The sequence below is a fragment of the Triturus cristatus genome, chromosome 12, assembly GCF_964204655.1.
Source record: "Triturus cristatus chromosome 12, aTriCri1.1, whole genome shotgun sequence".
NCBI classification, from domain to species: Eukaryota; Metazoa; Chordata; class Amphibia; order Caudata; family Salamandridae; genus Triturus; species Triturus cristatus.
Window position 1 is genome coordinate 68,287,770 of NC_140595.1, and position 23,694 is coordinate 68,311,463.

A 23,694-nucleotide genomic window follows, 5' to 3' on the forward strand; every position below is an offset into this window, starting at 1 on the left:
CTCCCACCCCTTTTCTTCATTGTTTAGACAATCACCTGTTCTGGACTATAGAGTGCTTTTGTTTTTCATTAAAACATTTTTCATCTATTTATAATACACTACATTTTTATCAGTTTGTAAAAACATACAATTCAAATGAAAGCATTTTAGAAATATAGTTAAAGAAAATCTTTCTCATAGACATGGGAGTTAGGCTTCACTATTATCATTCAGATTTTGACAAACTATCCCCTGTTGCCCCAGGAGAATTGTGCAGTCAGTCCCTCGGAGTAAACGTGGCCTATTGTTTTTAACATATAAGGGCTGAACTAAAGGCGATCCATTGTCTGGCTCGGTATTTCACGGGGTGAAATCCATCTTCCTGTCCTCCGCCTCTTTTTCGCAGATGGATTTGTGCTTCCGTTCACATCTGTCATCATTCCAGAGACTCGAAGCTCCCCTGTCTCTTATAGATCCCACTGTAGCGCAATCTTGTGCGTTTTCAAAGTCATCAGGCTGACCCCTGTCCCAAAATCTAAAAAATAAGGATCAACAAAAATGTTTCAATTAACAGAAATGTTTGTGTATCTGCCTGATAGTTTCTGAATATAATGTGCATCGGTAAAGCTTGTGGCCGAGTAACTTGTGCTTAATGTTACCCGGCCCAATGGTACCCATTTCATCGACCGTAGAAGGATGAAGGGCTGAGTGAAGCCAACAGGATTCAAGCCTGTGGCTATCAGGAGAAACAAAGATGTCTGCAGTGAATGCATTAGTCCACAGAGCCACCAGATTTGATCGCATATGAGCAGGATTTAAGCTGCAATGGACATTACATCGACTGTCTACAGAAGATGATTGTTTGGAGAGGTACACACTTCTGATTTTAGATATGCCGCTCTCATGCTTGCTGTTGCCTGATGCATAGGCGTTTTTTTGTGTGCCACAGCATTGCCACAGGTCAAGCTAATTGAGGCAACCACTTAAGCTGGCCATGTTATATTATGTGGTAACTGTTATGTGATTTGTATAATGGGTTTTGTTCTTCTGTCTTATGTGTTGTGTTCTACTCTGATGCATTGCGTTATGTATACTTTTGATTGTGCTTAGGATGTCATGTTATGTTAGGGTTTAGACAACTCTAGGATGTCTAAAAGTGCTGAATATGGAAAAGACTGAGCAACAGAGAGAGAGAGAGAGAAGTAGGAAGTAAGCTTTAGGAAAGGAGCCCTGTTGATAGAGTGATCTTCCTCATAATGTTACTTTTACACTACACAGAGCTCTGAAAAAAACCTTCCTTCACAGATTGCTCAGCACAGCCATATCCATCACCATAGAACTCTATCCCTTCTCTCCCGTTCCACTAATTAGATTTTGTTCAGAGCCCACCACTTTTTGTTCTTCGTTTTCTGCAGCCCTCCCTCGTCTATCTTCTTACACCTAACTCAACTTTGACTACACACCTTCTGCTCCTTCTGACCGGAACTCTGGAGTTCATTGATGCAATGTTTTTCTTGCCTTGTGCCCGGAAGGAAATCTCCACAATTTTGGCTTCCTTCTGGGTTATTCTTTGCCTGCAGTCTTGTCAATCAATATAAAGCCTGGAAGAAATTGTTCTATCTCATTGATTTATCTGTCTGTCAATCTCCTGTTGTATCATGTCTCTGCTCTACTAGTTTTTTCTGTTATGTTCTCTTCTTCTCAGCCATATTCACTCTTCTCTGCTACTGACCATCTTCTTTCCCCTAGCTTTATCCTTCCTCACTTTACCCCTGTACATGTTTTCCTGAGCTTTGTGTTCATGTGAAAAGTCTTTCAGAAGAAGACAAAGCTCCACTCCTCTTACCCTTCTTCATCTGCCACTTATAGTTTACGCTTTCCTTACATTCACAATTCTGATATGGGCACAGTCTTCCGAATGCAGCCAAAACACAATATAAACCTGGAAGCAAATTGTACTCCAGGGTTTTAGTGCAACCTGTTGAAATCAGGGTGGGCAAAAGGGCACATGTGCTCTTTCGTGACCTCAGAATGGGAAAAAAACATCATCAATAAGCTTTATTTCGATACAAAGAATATCTTAAAAGCTATACAATTTCAAATAAACTATTACAGTACTCCTAAATACATTTTTTGGGTGTGATGTAGAATAAGACAATTGGTTAAAAAGAAATTTAAAAACAGAGTCATTAAAAAAAAATGTAACATTTGTATACACATTGTATCTATAAGGGGAAAAGTGCTTATGCTAGAAAACAGGCATCACTTGAGCACTTAAATTGTTTAGGTATTACTGCTCAAATTTCTCGCTCTAATGCTCCATGCCCATCTGAGGAATTTAGCTATTGCACAGGCATAAAAGTCCCTTGCGTCAGATCTTAAAATGCGTAATGCTACTTGGTGACTGCGGGTACATAGCTCCCTACAAAGTGGTTTCAGCCAGCGCCCCCTTGGTACTTTGTAAGCTGGGCAAACGAACATGAAGTGTGGAATTGACTCCATGGCGGCCTCACAGCTTGGACAGGAGGGGAGAGTTTGGTGAGGTGGCTTCCACTGCGCGGTGAATTCTCGCAAGGGGAGGATACCTACCCTGAACTTAAAATACAAGGCTCTATCATACGGTTTTTGTATTAGGTCCAGGTAGGGTTCAAAGTGCATTAAGTGCTTGTGCTGCATAAATTCCTCTGTTAGCCTTCCGATTTTGGCGTTGAGGAATTCATTCATGGTGACCCACCGCCAATACGCCTTCTTAAGTTCTGCCTTTGATGGGGAGGTTCTGTTGACCCAGGCCTCTTTGAGGCCGAGATCATATAGAAGCTTTTTCACACCTTTTAGCCAATCGATCTTGTGCCACCCATCCATGTCCATTATCTCTCTGAGCCCTGCAGTGTAGTTGGCTAGTTCGGGTGTCCGCCACAAACGGGCCCAGAGCAAGAGGGGACGTAATCTTGCTATGTCCCCAAGCGAGTGGCAGCCAAGATCGTATAGGAGGGGCTTAGTGGGTGTCATCAGGGGGAGCATCACAAGATCCTTCAGAAATTTGTTCTCTGATCTGCAGATTTGGTCTATATTGGATAGACCCCACGGTTCGGCTCCATAATGTGCCGAACTTACAGCTCTAGCCTTGTAAATTGTTAGTGCGGGGGCAATTGGTTTACTTAGTGAAGAACGATGTTCTTTAAGAATTGCCCCCACCACCCTTTTGTGGTTCAAGAGCATTTTCTGCACATGCGATCTCCAAAGCATGGAATCAGAGATACGAATTCCCAAGTAGTCGAATGTAGCAACCCTCTCCAGCGCTACACTGTAAAGTGAGGGGGGGTTCCTAAACTTTTTAGGTGGATTTAAGATTAGGAACTTTGTTTTCTGGGTATTTATAAGAAGCCCTCTGGTGTTACAAAACTGGTCAAAGCTATTAAGAAGAGCCTGCAGGCCCTTTGGGGTCTTTGAGATAAGGAGGGTATCATCCGCGAACAGGAGAGTAGGGATTTTTCCCCCTGTCAGGGCTGGGGCATCAGATGGTATTTGCTGTAGGTGCTCAACCACCCCATTAACATACAAGGAGAATAGAGTGGGAGCTAGCACACAGCCCTGGCGCACTCCCCTGTTCACCGGTATCCGTGCTGTTGTTTGTCCTTGTGAGCCCCATCTTATTTTGGCGTAACTGGCCTCATGCAAATTAATTAGCATGTAAAGGATGTACCTGGGCACCCCTTGCTCTGACAGGACTTGCCACAGGCGCTCGCGAGGAACCAGGTCAAAGGCAGTCTTTAGGTCAATAAATGCAAGGTAAAGACTGCCTTTGCCTAGCTTGACCACCTTCCAGTATAGGAGTAGTAGCCTGAATGCCTGTTCGATGGTACCTGTCCCCGTTCTAAAGCCAGCTTGGTAATCAGAAAGGATCCTGTTTTCATCAGCCCATGCAAGGATCCTCTCTAGCAACACCCGACCAACTACTTTCTGGGTTGAGTCAATCAGGCTTATCGGGCGGTAGTTGGCAGGGTCATCCCTGCCCCCCCTTTTAAAAATAGGCACAACTTCTGCTCCCTTCCAGGAATCTGGAATGGGACAACCGTGATCAATAGCATTAATTAACAATGCAATAAGTGGAGGAGGAGCCTAGCGCTTGACCAAGATGGCCGCGTGAGCTTTGAGCTCCCGAGACCCTCGTGCCCTCCGTCGTCTATCCTGTATATAATCCTGTTTGTATGCATGGCATCGTGTAGATGACTTGTCAGGGAGGCGATCGGTGCCACCCGAGGTCGAATCGCCCACCGGGAACCGGAGTTATGCATGGCGGAAGATTGAGGCCCATCTCCGAGGGATGCCAGGGGCTCGAGTTGGCAGGATGCCCGACCTCTAATTGAACAACAGCGGCCAGGCGAGGTGTGAACTGCCGGACGGAGGTCCCTATCCTTTCACTTTCACTTTCTCGCCCTTTGTCTGCCCAGCCCAGGGAGTGCTCGCGTCTGCTTTATTATCATTTGGACGCTCTGCATGCCACACTGGTGACCCATCGTAAGATGGAGCACTCCTGCTCTCTCTCGCTGAGAGAGGGCAGTCCTGTTTGACCCGACCTGCTCGAGCCCACCATGTCGGGCAAAGCAGAGGTGGATCGGCCGAAGCCCAAGGCCACCAGGCGGGGAGCCTACACTCAAGCCAATAACATGGACCGCTATGCCCAGCAGAAGGGGTCACCGGGTGCACCGAGCCAGTCCCCGGATACACAGAAGACTGCTTCACCCTTGGCCCTGGAGCTCTCACTGCAGGATGTCATGGGTGCACTTGACGGGCTGCAGACTTCGATTGGGCGACAGTTTGATGCCCTGGCGCACAAAGTGGATACCATCTTGGTGGATGTTAATCTGATCCGCGCGGATTTGGGCAAAACAAATGAACGGGTCAAATCCCTGGACATCAAGACCACGGGCCTCGCCGATGATGTCTCGGACCTGCAGACCGAGGTCCGTAAGTTGCGGACCGAGCATGATCTCGCAGCCCGTCGGCTGGAGGACTTCGAGAGCTGGGCCAGGCGCAACAACGTGCGCATTATCGGGGTCCCGGAGTCCTCGGACGAGATTTCAGTGGACCTGCTCGTGGAGGACTTGGTGCTCAATCATCTGCAGCCTAAGGGTCTAGGGAAGTTCTTCGCAGTTGAGTGGGCCCATAGAGTGCCTGGTGGGCGGCCCAAGGTGGGAGCCACACCGAGGCCGATCGTCGCCCGGCTCTTTCATTTTCGAGACCGGGACGCTATCCTGCAGGCCTCGAGGGTAACGGGCCCGGTCCCCTTCCAGAACGCGTCGGTGAATTTCTATCCTGACTTCACCCAGCAGGTACAGAGGCAGCGGCAGGGCTTCCTGGGGGTGAAGAGGAGGCTTCGGGAGAGGGATCTGAAATACGCCATGCTCTTCCCTGCCAGACTACGTGTGGTGTTTGAAGACCGAACATTCTTCTTTGAGTCACCTGCCATGGCGGATGAATGGCTGGACGCTCTGCCTCGACGACGCACGGAAGAGGACACTGCCGTAGACGGGGACAGTGGCCGGGATGAACAAGGTTGATGTATTCGGAACCGGACTGACTCGGACTGACTTTAGATAATGACTTGCAGTAAACACGGAGGTTGTGGGAGGACGAGGGGAGCTCTTTCCTCCCTTAGGGTACTTTTTGTAGATTTTGGGTTTGGTAGGGCGACAGGCACACTGCAAGTTGGGGGGGCTTTGTAAGCTGCAGCAGGGGTGCAGGGTGGGGGGGGTTTCCGGGATTTTGGGGTTGTTGTTGGGGGGTTTGTTTCAGCAAGGCATAGTGATTATTTCCAGGACTGTTCCATGGGGGCTCTTCGGGTGTGGGGTGGGCCTCTTTACGTTTGGGGATGGGGGGTAGGGGTTTAAGTGTTATAAGCTGGAATGTGAATGGTTTGGGGGATCGTATTAAGCGTGGGATTGTTTTGCAATTCTTGAAACGGTCATTGCCGGATGTCGCCCTGCTGCAGGAGACGCATCTTATAGGTAATACGTGCTATTCCCTGAATAGGAAGGGTTATAAATTCATAGCTCATTCGGGATTCTCCTCTGGGTCCAGGGGTGTGGGCATCCTAGTCAGAGCCTCGCTACCATTTGAGGTGGACTCCACCATTGTTGATGATAGGGGAAGGTTTGTGGCGGTGGCGGGGCGGTGGGAAGGAAGAACTTTGGTTTTAGTTTCGGTTTATGTCCCGCCGGCCCTGCAGGCCTCCACTTTCACAGATCTGGGTAGGGCCCTGCTGGATCTCCCGGGGGGTATGCTTGTAGTGGGAGGTGATTTCAACGCTGTTGGCTCCGGCCTGCTGGATAGATACCCGCCCAGAGACACGGGGGGGGCTCAGAAGTGGCTTCCAGACTTTCTAGATTCGCTTGGCCTGATAGACTGCTGGAGGCTCCGGCACCCCACACAGAGCCAATACACTTTCCACTCCGAGGCACATGGTAGCCTTTCTAGGATTGACTACGTACTCACTCTGGCTGCGCATGCCTCATTGGTGTCTGAGGCCAGGCACATGGCGCGTGGCATATCTGACCATTCGCCGGTGTGGGTCAGGCTGGATCTGGGTCGAGAGGGAGGGGGAAGGGTGGCCCCTATCAACCCTTGGTATTTCCGAGACCCCAAGACGCGCAGCGCGCTGGTAAAGACAGTAGATAATTTTTTCAAGGACAATCAGGGATCCGTGGACTCGGCAGTGTCGCTGTGGGAAGCATTTAAGACCGTGCTGCGAGGGGAAGCCCTCTCCCATGTAGTTGCTGCCAAGCGGCGGAGAGATGGCGAGGTTTTGCAGGTTGAGGAGGAGATCGCGGCTTTGGAGGGAGCGCTGGAGGAGGAGGTTACAGAGGCCTCACTGCATGAGCTTTGCTTGAAGCAATCCGAGTATAAGGACCTGGTGACGAATGCCGCTAAGACCCTCGGTAGGGAACAGCAGGGCCGTCTGTATGATGTTGGTGACAAGGCCGGGAAACTCCTGGCTTGGCTGGACAAAAAAGAACGGGTCAATAGAGTAGTGCCGGAGTTGACGGGAGAGGGGGGAGAGGTGATTGTGGAACCTGAGAGGATTGTGCAGTGTTTCTCGGACTATTTCCGTATGGTTTATGCCTCAGTGTCGGACAGGCCGCCCGAGGACTCGCATGACCTCCTGCGTGATATTGCATTGCCCTGTCTCTCTGATATAGATAGGGACGATTTAGATGGTGACATAACGGTCGATGAGGTGGCCGGGGCTATCCGCGCATTGAACTCGGGCAAGGCCTCGGGTCCGAACGGCTTGCCGGTCGACCTGTACAAGCTATTTCCGGATAGGGTTGCCCCTCACCTGCGCGCCATGTTCGTGGAGGCGCGGGGGAGTGGGGCCCTCCCGTTGGATCAGCGACTGGCGACGATTGTGGTTATACACAAAGAGGGCAAACCCCGAGATAAGTGCGCCTCATATAGGCCTATCTCACTCCTTAACGCAGAGCCGAAAATTCTGGCTAAAATCCTGGCGGCCCGGTTGATCAGGGTACTCGGTGACTTGGTCCATCCGGATCAATCCGGATTCATCCCGCACCGTAACACAGCGTTAAATCTTCGGCGCCTTCATGGTGTAATCGCCAGGGCGGGCACGCTGCGTGAACCAGCTATTGTGGCGTCTCTCGATGCCACGATGGCCTTTGACACGGTGGAATGGGCATATTTGTGGGCCGTGTTGACCAAGTTCGGCTTTGGCCACGGTTTTGTGAGCTGGGTGAGGTTGCTGTATGAGGGCCCTCTTGCGAGTGTGGTGGTAAATGGCCAGGCGTCGACTCCGTTTCAGCTTGGGAGGGGTACTCGGCAAGGTTGTCCCCTGTCGCCATTGCTGTTCGCCCTCGCCCTTGAGCCGCTGGCTGCGTGGATACGCTGGCACCCGGATATACGGGGACTTAGATGGTCGCCTGAGCACGAGGACCGTATATCGCTCTATGCTGATGACATCCTGTTGTATCTTGCCTCACCCAAGAAATCACTTATAGTGGTCTGTGACGTACTCACATCTTTCGGTAGGAACTCGGGTCTCGTTATCAACTGGAGTAAATCGTATTTATATGTTCTTAGTGGCGAGGTTCCACCGATCCCTCGAACGTGTTCGATCCAGGTTGCTCAGCAGGGCTTCGTGTATCTGGGGATCTTTATCTCCATGGATTCTGCCGTGCGATATGAGAGGAACCTGCTCCCCCCCCTAGCGCGCCTGAGGCGGGATGTGGAGGGCTGGCGGAGGCTGCCGCTCTCTCTCGTTGGGCGTGCGGCCCTGTTCAAAATGATGTCTCTTCCCCGGTTCCTCTACGCGCTGCAGAATACTTTGGATTGGGTACCGGCCAACTACTTTCGGGAGGTCGAAGGCCTCCAACGAGCGTTGCTGTGGGACGGGCGGCCGCGAATAGCTATTGCAAAGTTGACGCTCCCATGGTACGACGGGGGTATTGCGCTTCCAGACATCCGACGGTACTATTGGGCCACCCAGCTGAGTGCGATTAATCATGGGTTTTATGGCCCGGCCCTCAGCCCTGGGTATGCCATGGACAGGTGGTTGCTGCGTGGTGGTAACTATTACAGGGTGTTGTATTCGCGGTCCCTGGACTCGTCCCTCACGGGGCCCACTGGTGTGGCGGTGCGTGTGTGGAAGATGGCAACTGACTCGCTGGGCTGGAAGGATAGGCTCACCCTCGCTACCCCGCTGTTTGAATCTGAGAGATTGGGTAGGCTTTGGCACACAAAAGGCTTTGACAAATGGGACTTGATTGGCATCTCCAGGGTCGGAGATGTCCTGATTAAGGGGAGGGTGAAGTTCTTTGAAGAGTTGCAGAAGGAGTATGAGCTGGGGCCATCTGAGTTTTTCCGCTATATTCAGGTGCGTCACGCCCTCCGATCAGTCCTCATAGAGGGTGAGAAGGTGCCTGAGTCCTCTCCTTTGGAGGACCGGGTCCTTGATGGTCATATGCCCGAGAGCACGATCTCGCTCATCTATAAGAAACTGATAAACGTCCGGGCGGATATGCTTCTGGGGTTGAGGGACCAGTGGTCTAGGGATGGCCTCGAGTTGGATGACGAGGATTGGCAGTCTGCTGTTTCCTCTCCTAAGGAGGTTGCGATCCCGTCGCGTCTGAGGCTGGTGCAGCTTAAAATACTGCATCGAGTGTACGTGACGGGGCCAAGGCTGGTTCACATGGGATTCTCGGAGGACGGCCTATGCAGGAGGGGATGTGGTATGGTGGGTACTTTCCTGCATATCATTTGGGAATGTGGTGTCATCACGGAATTCTGGCGGAGAGTCCATGCAGTGATGGGGGAGGTGACGGGCATTGCTATGCAGCCGGAAGCGCGGTGTTGTCTCCTGAATGTCTGGGGGCCCACTGATCACAATGCGGCGCAGACCCAATGGGTGACTCTGGGCAACATGGTCGCTAAGAGAGATATAGCGCGATTGTGGGGATCCGTGGGCCCCCCCACATTAACCGCGTGGAAAGAAAATATGGACTGGAGTATGCTAAGGGAGAAGACGGTATATTGCGCTAGAGGCCGCCCTCGGAAGTGGCACGCCATCTGGGGGCGGTGGAACCAATACAGGGGGGGAATTTGTCTTGCCCCTGATCTGGATCCCCCCGAGGAACAGCTTTCCTCCTAACCTTCTTTCCAGCTCAGTATGGTTAATGGACTTCTTTGGCCTCTGCTGTCCCCCTTCTTCCTCTTTTCACGGTACTGTAAATGGTAGATGATTGGGGTCCTGCCTCCCCTGGGGGGCTATCACCACGGGCATTCAGTTTTCTTGCCTTGCTGGGGGTTGTTGTGTGTTTTGTGTTTATTTAAAAAATGGAATCTTTGCACTCCTCCTTCACTGTACTGTGGACGCGTCTCTGTTCCTCTTTACCGAAGCTGCCGAACCTCCGGGTTGTCGGCTGAATAGCTGTGTCCAGACTTTTGAAAATAAAGGTTTTTAAAAAAAAAAAAAAAAAAAAAAAACAATGCAATAAGTTTTGCCCATTTCACCGAATCAGCTCGAAAAAGGTCCCCTGGCAGACCATCGGGTCCTGCTGCCTTGGCCGGGACTATTCGCTGGATAGCAGCTTCCACCTCCAAGTTGGAAAAGGGTTCTGTGTTTGGTTCCTGGCCGGGAGCTCAAGGATCGATAATTGGGCCATCTAAGGTAATTTCCTGTAGGTCAGAATATAGGTTTAAAAAATGGTCGTACCATCTCTTACTCGAGATTTTATTCGTTATTAACCCGCTATCGAGACAAACCTTTTTCCTGACCAAATTCCAGAAAAGGCTAGCATCCTTCGCTGTACTGGCTGCTTCTAGTCCTTGCCAGTGCTGTTCCTCCCACTCTCTCTTTGCTTTGAGGACTGTCAGGTTATAGTCCTTTCTAGCAGTCTGGATCCTGGCAGGGGACTTGCTTTTAACGGCCATAATTAGAGCTGATTTTTTCTGTCTGCAAGTCCTCGTGTACCAAGAGTTGGTGGTGTTCCTAATCGAGGTACATGGTTTACTACCCGGAGTTGTGCAGAATAGAGATCCCAAAGTATTAACCAATCCCTCGTATGTTGAAGATACCTTCTGGATCTGTAGTAATTTCTTGTAGGTCACTCAATGCCTCCGTCAGAGTCTCCCTTCTGGCAGATAATTTTCCCTCATCCATTGCCACCTTTTGCCATTTAAGACGCCTTCCACAATTCGAGAGGGTAACCTCCCTTGATATCATACGGGCCTCTCTACTCGTATTTTCTGGGTTAGGGAGCCATAAGGGATTTAACGACAGAGACAAGAAATTATGGTCACTATCAGTTGTGGGTATAACCTCCATGTCTATTAGATGGCTCCAGAGATTTTGGCTTAACAAGATATAGTCAATGCGTGAGGAAAAGCCCACCCTGTTATATGTGTGTGCTCCTAAGGGGTCGGAGAATGATCTTCCATTAATAGCCCTAAGACCAAACTCCAGTGATATAGAATTTAGCTGGATAGCTAGCTGAGTCCACCTTTTTATCGGGGATAAATTCAGCAGGGGGATCCCCTGCTTTACGTCATCCTCCTCCGAGCCCAACAAGTCCTCGGCGGCGAGAGGTTCAAATGTACAATTGAAATCTCCCGCCACCAGGATGCTAGACTCGGGGGGCAACGAGAAAGTCCTGCTTCCAAACAGCTAATTATTGGAGACTGAGCTCCGCCCCTTGTACCACGTACATAGATGTTAAACATTTCCAGAGACCTCCCTCCTTTGTTATTCCTAAGGTTAAGTCTTAAAAGGTCTGGGCAATTGCACTCGGTTATTTGTATCGTGCAATCCAGTGTAATGCTAACCCAAATAAGGAGGCCACCAGATGGCCGCCCCTTTCCTGATGCTGGTAATACTGCAGGGATAAAATAGGAAGCAAAGCCAACTTTATGGTGGGGAATCGTGCTCCAGGTCTCTTGGAAGATACAAATAGTGTAGTTGTCAATGAGTTTGTTCCAGTCAGGGATGGCTAGGTTCTTAGACAGACCGGCTATGTTCCAAGAGATAATTTTAAGATTAAAATTACTATCTTTGAAACGCCCTTGTTCGCCAATACTTGTATCTCTGTGCAGGGAATGTTGTTCCCCAGTAAATGTGTAACATGGTTCAGTGACAGATGGTAACGTCTGGCTAAATAAGCTAGGCCGTGCAATAGGTGCGTTGGAATGTTTGGCCAAAGTAGCGCACTCCTGAATTACATTATGCCCAAGAGAACTTTGTACAGCTGGGGATAGTCAGTCATTTTCGTCTAGTTGCGACTCCCTAGATGACTTGTGTTTGGGAGCTATGGCCCTCGTGTTTACGTTAGAATCGAATGGGGTAGATCTGAATTGGATATTAGATAGACCAGGGGCAGAAGTCCTGTATTCTAGAGCTAATAGATCCTCGGCCAACTGGCGAGAGGCCAAGGTTATTTCTATTGTGTCTAGTCGGAGGTCATGGGAGGAGTGCCTTTTGACTTTGACAATATCTTCTCTTATCAGCGACCGGCCCCCACTAACGTGGCGAATCCAATAGATGACCTTGTTCTTGAGAGTATCCTCGGGTTCATAGCCCGAATGTTTAGCAACGTTGACCATAAACACTGGCTGCCTCTTGCCTATAGTAATAGGTCCGGGATAATGTGGGCCAAATGCGATTGGGGTTGGCAATAGGGGTCTAGTTTTGGGGTTGAAAGATGGACGTCACTGTTGTTCTGTGTAGCCCTAACTTGCCCTCTGACTTTAGTGGGCAGAGATGTCACATTTTGCCCTGCTGGTAAACGAGGGAAAACAGGAGGTATGGATATGGCGTGCACAGTATTAGATGTGTCTGCAGTAATAGTATTGTCTTGTGACGGGACAAGTAGGGGTGAAGCATCTGAAGGTATACAAGCCATATGTTGGAGGGATAATGTTCTAACAGTAGCTGTTAGATCTAAAACTAAAGATTTGAGATCCCTCACCTGAGCTACAAGTGAGTTTATAATTGGCATCAACATCCGGCCACTTACGTCATAGTCTGTTTCGCTATTCATTTGCGAAAAACAAAGTGAATCTGATAGGACCTGGGTGGTCAGATCGTTGGGTGGAGTAATTTCCTCAGCCAGAGCAGTATAGCGATTAGTACAGACTATAGCGGGAGGCTCTAGATGACTCGTTACTAGCTGTGCCAGAGAGGGAGGGGCTACTTGATCGTGCGAGATGGTGATCGGCCCTAAGCTAGGTTGGCTAAGTCTTGCATTACTACTTCCATTAGCCGGATTCATACTTGGTGTTTTACAAAACATCTTGGGTATACGGGCTGGCGGTAGACGTTTGCTAACTTCTGGACTTTGGATAGAATCTGCCGCTAGTATACCCTCACACTCGTCGACTAGTGTTTCAATTCGATCCATAACTTGTTCACTGAGCATTCTCGTAATTTTCTTAGCTTTCTTGGGTCTTCTGGCCCCCTGGCCAGCATTAGTAGCATTCTGACCCCCCACACCTCCAGTTCCCTCCATGAGTTTCCTCTTACCCATTGTAGGGCCACACAGGGAATATATGTGGGAAACAGTACCTTTGCAAGCAGTCCGGTAGCAACACAGTCAATCTGTTCGGTCAATGGGAACCAACAAATGGCAGGGAGGTGGCCCAGCCCAGCCACTTCCGGCCAGTGACGGGCAAGGACGGGCCCGCCCTTGGCCCGGGCTTCGCCCGCGCATGTCCCGCGTCGCGGGAGGCCCGCCGCTGATTTATAGGCCAATAGTTGGTTTCCCCAGGTGTTGCGCGTCTCGCAGGTCCGCTAGGGCCCCCTGGGATTTGGAGTTCGGGGCAGGCGGGCGTGCAAAGAGCTGCAGGATGCAAAAATAGTGTTCAACAGAGTTCTTTGCAAAGCGTATCACAGGGCAGTTGCAGGCAATGGTATAAAGCTGACCGAGGAAAGGATTTAGAGCGTCCCACATTGCGGGAGGCCCGCCGCTGATTTATAGGCCAATAGTTGGTTTTCCCAGGTGTTGCGCGTCTCGCAGGTCCGCTATGGCCCCCTGGGAGTTGGAGTTCGGGGCAGGCGGGGTGCAAAGAGCTGCAGGATGCAAAACTAGTGTTCAACAGAGTTCTTTGCAAAGCGTGTCACAGGGCAGTTGCAGGCAATGGTATAAAGCTGACCGAGGAAAGGATTTAGAGCGTCCCGCGTCGCGTGAGGCCCGCCGCTGATTTATAGGCCAATAGTTGGTTTCCCCAGGTGTTGCCGTCTCGCAGGTCCGCTATGGCCCCCTGGGAGTTGGAGTTCGGGGGAGGCGGGCGTGCAAAGAGCTGCAGGATGCAAAAATAGTGTTCAACAGAGTTCTTTGCAGAGCGTGTCACAGGGCAGTTGCAGGCAATGGTATAAAGCTGACCGAGGAAAGGATTTAGAGCGTCCCCTAGTAGTATGTCATCCCCAATCCCAACACGCTTCAATGGAAATGGGTCCCTAATTGCACATCAGGTAAATAACGACCCATTTGTATTGTTTTCTCTGGGTGTTTACAGAGTGCAGTCTGAATCTGAGAAATTACATCCCTGATCCCTTGTTTTGGCTCAGCCATCTCCTATTTGGATACAATTTCTCACATTTTCTGTTGCACGAGTCTTCTAAAACTATCAATTCTAGACTCCTGTTTCTTCCATACAACCATTATTGAAAACATCAGTTTTAACAAATTTAACAATACAAGAATGAGTCATGTGATAGACGATTGAATGTATAAGTTCAAGATAAATGGCAAAGCTTATACGATGAGATAACTGCTTGCACAAACTCATCATGAACTGAAGGGGCCCATTAAGTTATTAGCAAGAATGGTTATTCTGTTTAGCTAACATGTCGCTGTTTTAGATTCGGTGCTTTGGTAAGTAAGGTAGGGTAAAAAAAGAAAAATCTAAAATACAGATATATAAATGATGGAATTTTTGCTTGGAAGGCGACTTACTTTTGTGATTGCAAACTGCGACCGTTCACCCACTTCCAGGCGCCTTCCTGATCCTTATCCGTCAGGCCAATCCAGTGGATATCCGTCTTAGTCGTGTTTGTGATAAAAAACTGTACAGGAGAGCAAAGGGAACAGGTTCTGTAAAGGATATTAAAGCCAGAGTACATGGGGTTTTTGTGACCTGTCTCATACACAGGTGGCCACATTTGATGCCAGACATCTCATAGATATGCAGGAACTTGGTACACGCAGGGGTTCTGCAAATTAATTGAACAACCTCCTTTCTATGGACAAAACTTTGCTAGGAATAATAGGGCTTTTTGACCAGTGCAGCAGCAGCTGCTCTCACCAAGATGTGCTTTTAATGCAATTCCTTTGATATTGGAGTTGCCGCATAAAAACAGATATGAGTATTTGTATATTTACCAATAGCCTCTTGCATCACTGAAGGCGTGTGACGAGCACCAAATTTATTACAGTGCGCAACAGTGTCAATGGTACAGCAATGTGTAATGCATACATAAGAACAAGTAAATTTTCTTGTCGTTAATACTGGAGTTGCTCTGATGTTTTTAGCAATCACAACAAAGCATTACACAAATCCTTAACTCACCTGCTCCATCTCGGCATTGATGATGACCAGGTCTGCCTGACTTGTCAGGCATTTTAATCTGCTTTCTTCCCATGAGAGTGAGACTTGCGGAAAGAAATAGCATGTTCCATTGTACAGCAGCCAACCTGTGGGGCAGGCCCAGTAGAATAACTCTGCAAGACAAAGGTACAATAAGAACAACCAACATCAATACTTCTGTTGAGTCAGGAGTGAGGCCTCAGGGTGCTCTAATGGGGAACTCAAACCACATTCTCTTTTTGATGGAGGTGTCTCTAGGGCCCCGAGTTTAAGCTTGGGACCTTCTAACTTCACCATCCACTGACCCAAATGTATATTTGTGCAGTTTCTCTTTAAAATGGCCCCACAAGCTCAGCAGGCCGTTCCGGCTTAACTGGCTTGGCTTTTTAGGATTGGTTATGATCAGTATACTATTATTATTATTATTATTATTATTATTATTTTTATTATTATTATTATTATTATTTATTTTTATAAAGCGCATAGTCACCCGGAGGTATCCCATCCCGAGTATACGTTCTAACATAGCCAACGATACCTGCTCCTTTCGCCCACTACTCAGGTAAAACACCATTAACACCTTCCAAGAGTCAGGCCCAACCCACATCTCCTTAAATAAAGGCACCACAAGGACCAGCCTGAAAAACCCTAAAGATGATCCAGGCTACAATGAAAACTGTAGTCCCATCACAGCTCTAGCTTTCATTGCCAAAATATATGGAAGAATGTGTAACAAAATAATTAACCCAATATGTTGACGAAAATGGAAAAATTAACACATTTCAGTCGGGTTTCAAATCAAGGCCTGGTTCTGAAACTCCTCTGGTTAACATTACTGGTAAAGCAAATCTTGCAATCCTGGATTGGCCAACCGTAGTAGACGAGGCACTTTACTTTTTAGCACTTCATCCACCCTCTTCAGTTTTGGAGGAACAATATAAAGTGGTTCTGTTGGTAACTAAACCAGCACATCCAGGTTGTGAGGATTAACAACATTTTCTCACAAACTATGAGAACTTTCATTATCTCACTGGACTCAGTTCTGGTTCACAACCTTTTTGAACTGTAACTGGGCCAATTAGTCGACTTGCAAAACGACCTTGGCCTGTCATATTAACAATACGGTAATGATAAAACAATATATGTAATAGAAATTGACTTATCTATTGACTACGTTAATAACTGTACATTTAAAATATAACAATATATTTCCACACGGCAACTCAGGATAAACCAGATTATGACAGTGTTAGTTTTTGTCACTTGTGGGCCAAGAAATAGCATTGCAAAGAACTTACAATTCAAGATACTTGAAGCTGGACCATGTTCCAGACAGTTCACAAGGTAAAAACACTTGGTATTGAACTAAATAATGTATTCAACTTCAATACACGCTTAATTTTTACAGCACCATTTTCAAACTACCAATTAATACTCAGGCATAGAAAGTGTCAATTGATTCTCCTTCATGTTGCTACACTTGGCGAAGAACAAACCATTCATAACCTTGATTTTCTTGGGAGGTATAATGAACTTCTAAAGCACACACTACAAGGTCATATTCCACATTGCCTGATGTATTTTGGAGTTTTTTTTTATCCAAACACTTATTACTCCTCTGTTAAATGAGTCTACAGTCAAAACAATAGCCATTCTTCTTCCTCTTTCCCACTTCTCTCTAATCATCATTTCTATTTATATCCTGCACATTGTCAAGTATGCTCTCTGTCCTTTCTATCATTTTACTCCTCTTTGATTTCACATCAACTTCTTATCTTTGCTTTTCTCCTTCTCTTCCCCTTTCTCCCTTTTCTTCACCTCGTTCATTTGTACTCCTGTTTCCGATCTCCTATTTTCATTCCGCTCTCAAGTTCTCTGTCCTCTATCGTCTTCTTCAAGATGCGGTCCATACATACAGCTTCTCAATCATCAGTTAGCCCATGTCTGCCTAGAGCCTATCTCTGTCTTCATGGCAGTGACTCTTCCAAAACTCCCCAAGGAATTTCTACACAGAGACAACCCCCAGGGAGGCATATGTATAAGTGAGTCTGAGCAGGCGGCTTTTAAGTGAAGTGCAGATGATGCAGAGAAAGTTGGGGTTCACATCATAGTCTAGGACCTGGTGCCACTACACAAACTACCTCACGGATCACTGCAGAGTGGATAATGTCGCCCTTTGTCTTACAGGCATTGTGTCATCACTGGTGTGCAAAGTATATCTTAATGCCTCACTGGAGTTATTATTTACCCAACCTAGGGAGCACTGTTAGGAAGACAGAGCCAACCGAAGTGCAGCTTGGTTTAAAATTGAAACACTGCATTAACTTACGTGGTCCTGCACCCTAGACCTCTGTTCTGATCTTGGCGGCAGGCAGTCGGTGGAGGTCAAGCTCGTCTAAAATGCTCAAAGTTGATTTCAGCCAGAAGACCTGAGCCTGAGGATCCTGGTTGCTGGGCAACATTCAGAAACATTGCGAAAGGAGAAGAGTGGGTTTCAATAAAATCTTGTGAAGGAACAGGGGAGAGTCTCCTCCATTAATCACCCAACTCTGGAATCTAGCATTACCTGAGGCATGCAACCAATATCATGTGTGGCCTTCAAAAACTGTCCAAAAGTGTCCATTATAGTGTGACTGGGATGTAACTATAGCCTGATAGAAAACTGTGCAAACCACAGTTTCTCCTTTTCATTGTTATTTCCGCAGTCACTCTTCTTCAGAAATAGTGTATGCCTACAATTTTTGGGATAATGCTGTGGGAAAGTGAAAGCACACAAGGAGATGAAAGAGGGATGGAGAAAGGAAAGAAAGAGGTAGAATAAGGAACTCAGAGACCTGTTTGCAGGGGCAGAGCTATCATTAGTGCTGTAGCTGCAATAGCATCAGTATCCAATGGAAGGTTATCACCCACATTTCAGATAACTTTAGGGATCCCGAGTAAATCACTATAAAAGATTAGTTCAACGATATGCAAGGCACTATGGAAAACAACAATGTGAGAATTTCAATAAAGGTGTTGTATCATCCATAGAGGGCACTACTGTCAAGCCACTGAAAGGAAAAGAAAGGAATTTAATCTGCGAAAATAGGAGGCATGAGGAACACTACTGAAAATGCTACCAGTCTGTTGTCAGACTGGGATCAGTTCAGATAACATTCTATCAGCATTCACCGGTCAAAGGCCTCTTGCTGAAAGAAGTAACTTGGGATTTGGAATTTGTGGAAGGGGTATGTCAACATTCTAGATGATGTAGATCATTCCTCCTCTTTCGAAGTAGAAGAGATGTTTAGTTGAGCTACCTACTGACTTTGCTGTTTGCCAAAATCCTATTTAGGTCCTCCGTAGCCCAAGACCTTTTGATTTTACTAAAATTATACATGTAATATACTTATAGAGGCTTTCAGGCAGCACACTGTATCTGTAGATCTGTTGTGTCCATTGTTCTTCCCCCCTTTTCAACATACAACATGAGTCAATGGGTACACCCACTTCGGCCATTAGCTAACTTCACTCTGGGTGATGGCATTCTGTTCTTTCACAAGAAGCACATCCACCCTCAAAGTAGTTCCCTTCAGCTCAAGGTAATACTATGGCATAGAGTGCTTATGAAACCAAAATACATTTTTGTGTTTTTTTTTACATTGGCTGAACCCTGGCAGCTCACACAACTATATAATATTTTATAAAAGAAACATAGCAAAACAAATAATCTTAGACAAAGTCACAATGCAGGCAGCCAACACCATACCTGTTGCTTGTTATTTATTGCTAAACTTGAGCACCGATTAATACTCAACTAACCTACCCAAGAGAAGGGAGAACAAAGACCCCTGCACAAAAACTGAGTGTTTTTCATGACTTTTACTTTTTTTTAAACTTATTTTCATGCATAGCACAAACTCCACTCAATTGGTTTCAGATGTCTATAAAGCAATCATGTATTGAACTGTGGCATTATAGCATTTGCAACATAAGTTGTTTAACAAGAGTGCTATGGAAAAGACTGACAAAAAGGGTTAATCCATCATAAATGTAGGATTTGAGAAGAGACTAGATTTGAATATAAAGAACGAGGAAAAGCTTGTCTCACAATTCCAGAGGACAATTAGGTTGCATCTTGAATCAGAGATTCTGATAAAATAAAGGAGAGATATATCCAACTGAGAGGAGGAGAATATCACAAAGAAATAGAATAATGAGGACATAAAGTGACTTTAAATCTGTGGCCTTTATAAACATTAAGTAGTTTTCAATAATTAAACAAGACATTTAAAGTATAAAATTCTGGCAAGGATCTTAAAATACATAGGGGGCAAGAAATCCAAATCCTACGGATATGAAATACAAATGGAGTAATGTATGTAAGGGAGTAGGACACTTAACAATCTGAGATTGAAAACATTGCAACATAACATAGTAACAAAAAGATAAAATTGAGTAATTTACTGCTCTAAATTGCAAAAGTAACCATAAGAATATGAGGTGGAGGCAGTTGCCGTGGATGGACTTTACTAATTGAGAAATACATGAAAAAAAAAACGATTAATTTAAAAGGATTTGAAACAAAGCTTGAATTCTGTTTCAAAAGTGTTATTACTGACCACCAATTAAGCTATTATGTAGGCCACTGAGCCAAGAATCACTGACCTGCAAAATATTATACTCTTATTACAATGTCTGGAAATGGGAAGAAACTGGCATAAAGTGATATTAAAAGAGATTACCTATTATTGGGCAGGCATAGTACAAATAAATATCATGGTCTTCAATAAGTTATGTTTTTAATTTGTTGATTCTTTATTAATTTATTAATTAATTTAGCTAGTTTGTAAAGTTCTAGACTGAGTCTTGAAGCCACTTTGCTAGCATCGAGCCCGTCCATGTGCTACACTATATTTCCGCTGGTGAGCTCATAATTAATCAAATTGCTCCATTCTCATGAAATAACAACACTTAATTCTGACTAAGAAAATTAAAATTTCTACTCAAAATCATATCAAAGTAGCTAAAGCCACTCCAAACTGTCCATAACTGGTACACACCTGAATTGGTTTTTGGACCGAACAAAAATTTAAGATTGCTTTGATTTGGGGCACAGGTAGACAGAGGGTGGTTCCTAACTCTCTTAAGAATACTATCACCACCGGGGGTGGATGTCCCAGATCTTGAATTATATTAATTGGCTGCACAATTGCAGTGGATAATTCGACTAGATGGTGAGGCGGTCATAGAGACGGGTAACATGGGTGGGGTACCCAACCAAGGTGCCTTAACATCTCTTCTACTTGATGAAACAGCCAAACCCCATGCGGCGCCCAGGCTATTATTGATGGCCTTGAGGTATTGGAGGACATGTGCGAAAATGACGTTGCAAAGCCCACAGTACTTCCCTGCAATACCTATCGTGGAGCATCTAATAGAGCCTTCTTTACATCCCACCAGATGATACAATGGGCAGAAGTGGGTCTCATTATGGTCGAGGATTGCTGCAGGAATGGAGAAGTCCTATCCTTAGGACAATTGATTGCAGACTATGACCTGCCACCTGGACAGTTTTTGACATATGGGGCACTACTCCATACAATTACATGGCTTTGGGCTTCGTGAACAAATGAGCCCAAACAATATGTGGTCCCGCATTCACTTATGACCCTGGGCAGTAGCAAGCAAATAACTTGGACATGTAAATTCCTTAATTATATGATATGGACAGACCTCTGAGGACTCAAACACAGACGGGAAATGAGCCTGGGTCACCATATACTGGATAGAGAAAGGAAAAAATGATGGCCTATGTACAATCGTTATCCCAAAACAATAGACTGAAGTTCACTCAATTTAATTATCTACATTATACCTATCTCTGCCCTAAGAAAGTGGGGGATATGTGTGGGGTTCATCAGGGACCGTGACCTAGATGTTTAACCTTATCAGCAGACTTCATCCATACGGGATGGATGTGCCTGATTATACAGGGATACTGGACACGGGTTGTCAAATACTTCAGCAAATCCTTTGAATGGGAAATAGATATGTCACCTGAGACGTACCTGCTGGGAGGGTTCCTCTGTCCTATACCAAGAAAGCGGTAACAGATTGGTTGACCTGGCGTTTGCATTGGTCAGGAAGTTGATAGTTAAGACCTAGAAGTCGACATCGGGCCCGCTCTATACCAGGTGGGTTATCGAGGTCGAATACATGCCCAGGGCGGAGGAAGGAGCTCTACTGCAGGAAGAAGCCTGTGGCTCCCAAAGAAGACCAATGTCAGATGTTTGGAGGGAATTCCCCCAAGGTTTTGTGGAATACTCAAAGTCGCAGGGGGCTCAGTATTTACACCCCCCCCCCCCAAAAAAACACCGAAACGAACAAACGTGGAGATGCTGATGGAAACAGTCACAATGAAGCAGATCAAAATGACCCCGACCCAAAAGGACACTAGAAAGAAATGTGTTGCCTTTATCCACATGCATGTCAATGAACCCTATGCACCACTCAAAGACATTGTATGTTGCCACTTAAGAAGAGAACCTGCCCATTTGTCTGTTCGTTACTCTACTATGATTGGTTATTTGCTCATAATGAACCTCGACTCTAATATGTTCCAACAGGCAAAATGAACAGTTTTGTTTGTCATATATCGTGATGTATACTCGCTGCCTAGCAATGATACTAATAAACAGAGGTTTAAAAAAAAGACTTGGTATAACCATGATTTGGAAGAAATACATTTCTGGTGACCTTGTCGGACTCAAGAAACAATGACTGACCTCTAGATTAGAATGATCATAATACACAAGGTACTTACAGAGAGTTATCAGAACACACAGTCCTGCTAGCAGAATGAGGATCACCAACAATAACACTATCAGGATCTTTGGGGATGTCTTTTTCTCGGCCTGAGCCTGGGAGTCTGTCTTGGCATCTAAATACACAGGACTATCGAAAGGAGTTCTTTGGAAGGTACACAGTTTTGTGATGGCTGTAGGCTTTGCTCCAAATACTTGTGTTCGGCCTCTATTTCTTGTCTCAATCCATGAGCCTTCCCCACTCCTTCTCCATCTCCATCTTGTTGTAGACAATTACATAATTTCCCATGCGGCAAAAAAATGCACTTGGTTAGTGTGCCTTGTATTGAAGCCTTTTTGGTATCTCTATTTGTAATGGGATTTAAAGAGCACCACATTCATTAAAGGTATCTTGAATCTATTGGATGCAGAAAGCTCAGACTAGCGCTGTTACTCCTGACGAATATTAATTTGGAGACATTTTTAAAGCTTTTCTGAAAAAGCTTTGGGTATTTCATTAATTCCTTTTCAGACCTACCTACAAAACTTTGGATTGTTGTTCAATATTTATGGAATATGTGCTATAAAAATAACAATTGGCCCATTTTATAAAGAAAGCTCTTTATTGGAGAGTCCCTACGATGCTCATTCAGTATGGATCTGGCATTAGAAATGTCCAGGCCTGCTTGTGACTCTCGTCTGCCTGTAGTACAGTGCAAACACCGGCCCATGCTAGAGAATTTACGTCCACAATCGTTGCCAGAAGTTCTCTCTTTGCACCCGATGTACTTCATTGCCCGGCTGAGATTGCTCTCCAGTTGTGCCAACTTTTCCTGGGTAAGCTGGGCTCTGGCAGTAACTGTTGAATCTAAGAAGATTGGAGAAAGGAGTACGAGTGACTTGAACTAAATTGTATTTAGAGGGATATTACTTAATGTCAAATAATCTGTTGTACTGAAAAAAGAAGTACGGGCACACACTGTCTCATTTATTGATTTAGGAATGAGGCGAAAATAGTATTTTTCACTTAAGTGCATGTAAGGTTTAGACAACATTATTTATCATGTGTTGTTTTCACTTAAAGTTTTACCCTGTGTTCTCAAACATGGAATGGCATCGGCAAAAGTCCAGTGAGGGCAGTGATAGAATGGGCAGAAAATGCCATTTGATGATGCTAATTTGATCACATTTGTCTAATAGTAGAAACAGAGGAGACTTTGGGAAAGTCTAATTTCCTAGTAATTCATTACATCTCTTTGAAAGAGTTCAAGGTAGTAAATCTTACTTACAGAGTATTACGCGAGCAATCAATGTAGCGAGCAGCAGAAGGCTCATCACCAGCCCTGAGTCTACCAGATTCTTTGTTGACAGCATCTTCTTGTCCTCTGTCTGCGAGGTCTTTCTCATGGCTAGAAAACAAACAGTGTGTCTATTAGTTGGTCACGGTAGGCCAAATTCCCCAAAAGGGATGCTTTGCATTTGTTTTCTTGCATCCATTTCAGAACCGTTCCTGACACTTACATCGGGTCCCCTTTCACTGTTTGCCGGCTAAGGTTTCCTTTGTAAAGTCTAATGTGATATGAATGACCAGTGTTGAGCGTGGGGAGGGGCCATGACTCAGGAGCCCCTCTGTTCCGCCAGCAATAGTGATCGATAGCATGTTACCCGCAGTGGATCTGCATGCAAGGTTTAGACAAGATTGTTTATCACGTGTATCAGTTATAAATACAGGTATATGATCACAAGCAGAATTCAAGGGGTTAAAAATAGGAAATGGAGTAAAATCACAATAAAATACTTTGTTGGTAATATTAGAGTAGTTTTCTCTGTAAAGTCA

At 46.0% G+C, this 23,694-nt stretch overlaps 1 protein-coding gene across 1 annotated transcript; it reads right to left on the reverse strand.

Annotated features, from left to right (window-relative positions):
- Window positions 1-69: 69 nt before the first annotated feature.
- Window positions 70-23,264, reverse strand: LOC146772519 (CD209 antigen-like protein C). Its single transcript, XM_085637008.1, has 5 exons — window positions 23,147-23,264; window positions 22,603-22,725; window positions 15,055-15,206; window positions 14,442-14,551; window positions 70-514 (listed from the first exon to the last, which is right to left on the reverse strand). Exons 1-5 carry the CDS (start codon window positions 23,262-23,264, stop codon window positions 340-342), a joined length of 678 nt encoding a protein of 225 aa, XP_085493134.1. The 3' UTR covers window positions 70-339.
- Between the last annotated feature and the right edge of the window lie 430 nt (window positions 23,265-23,694).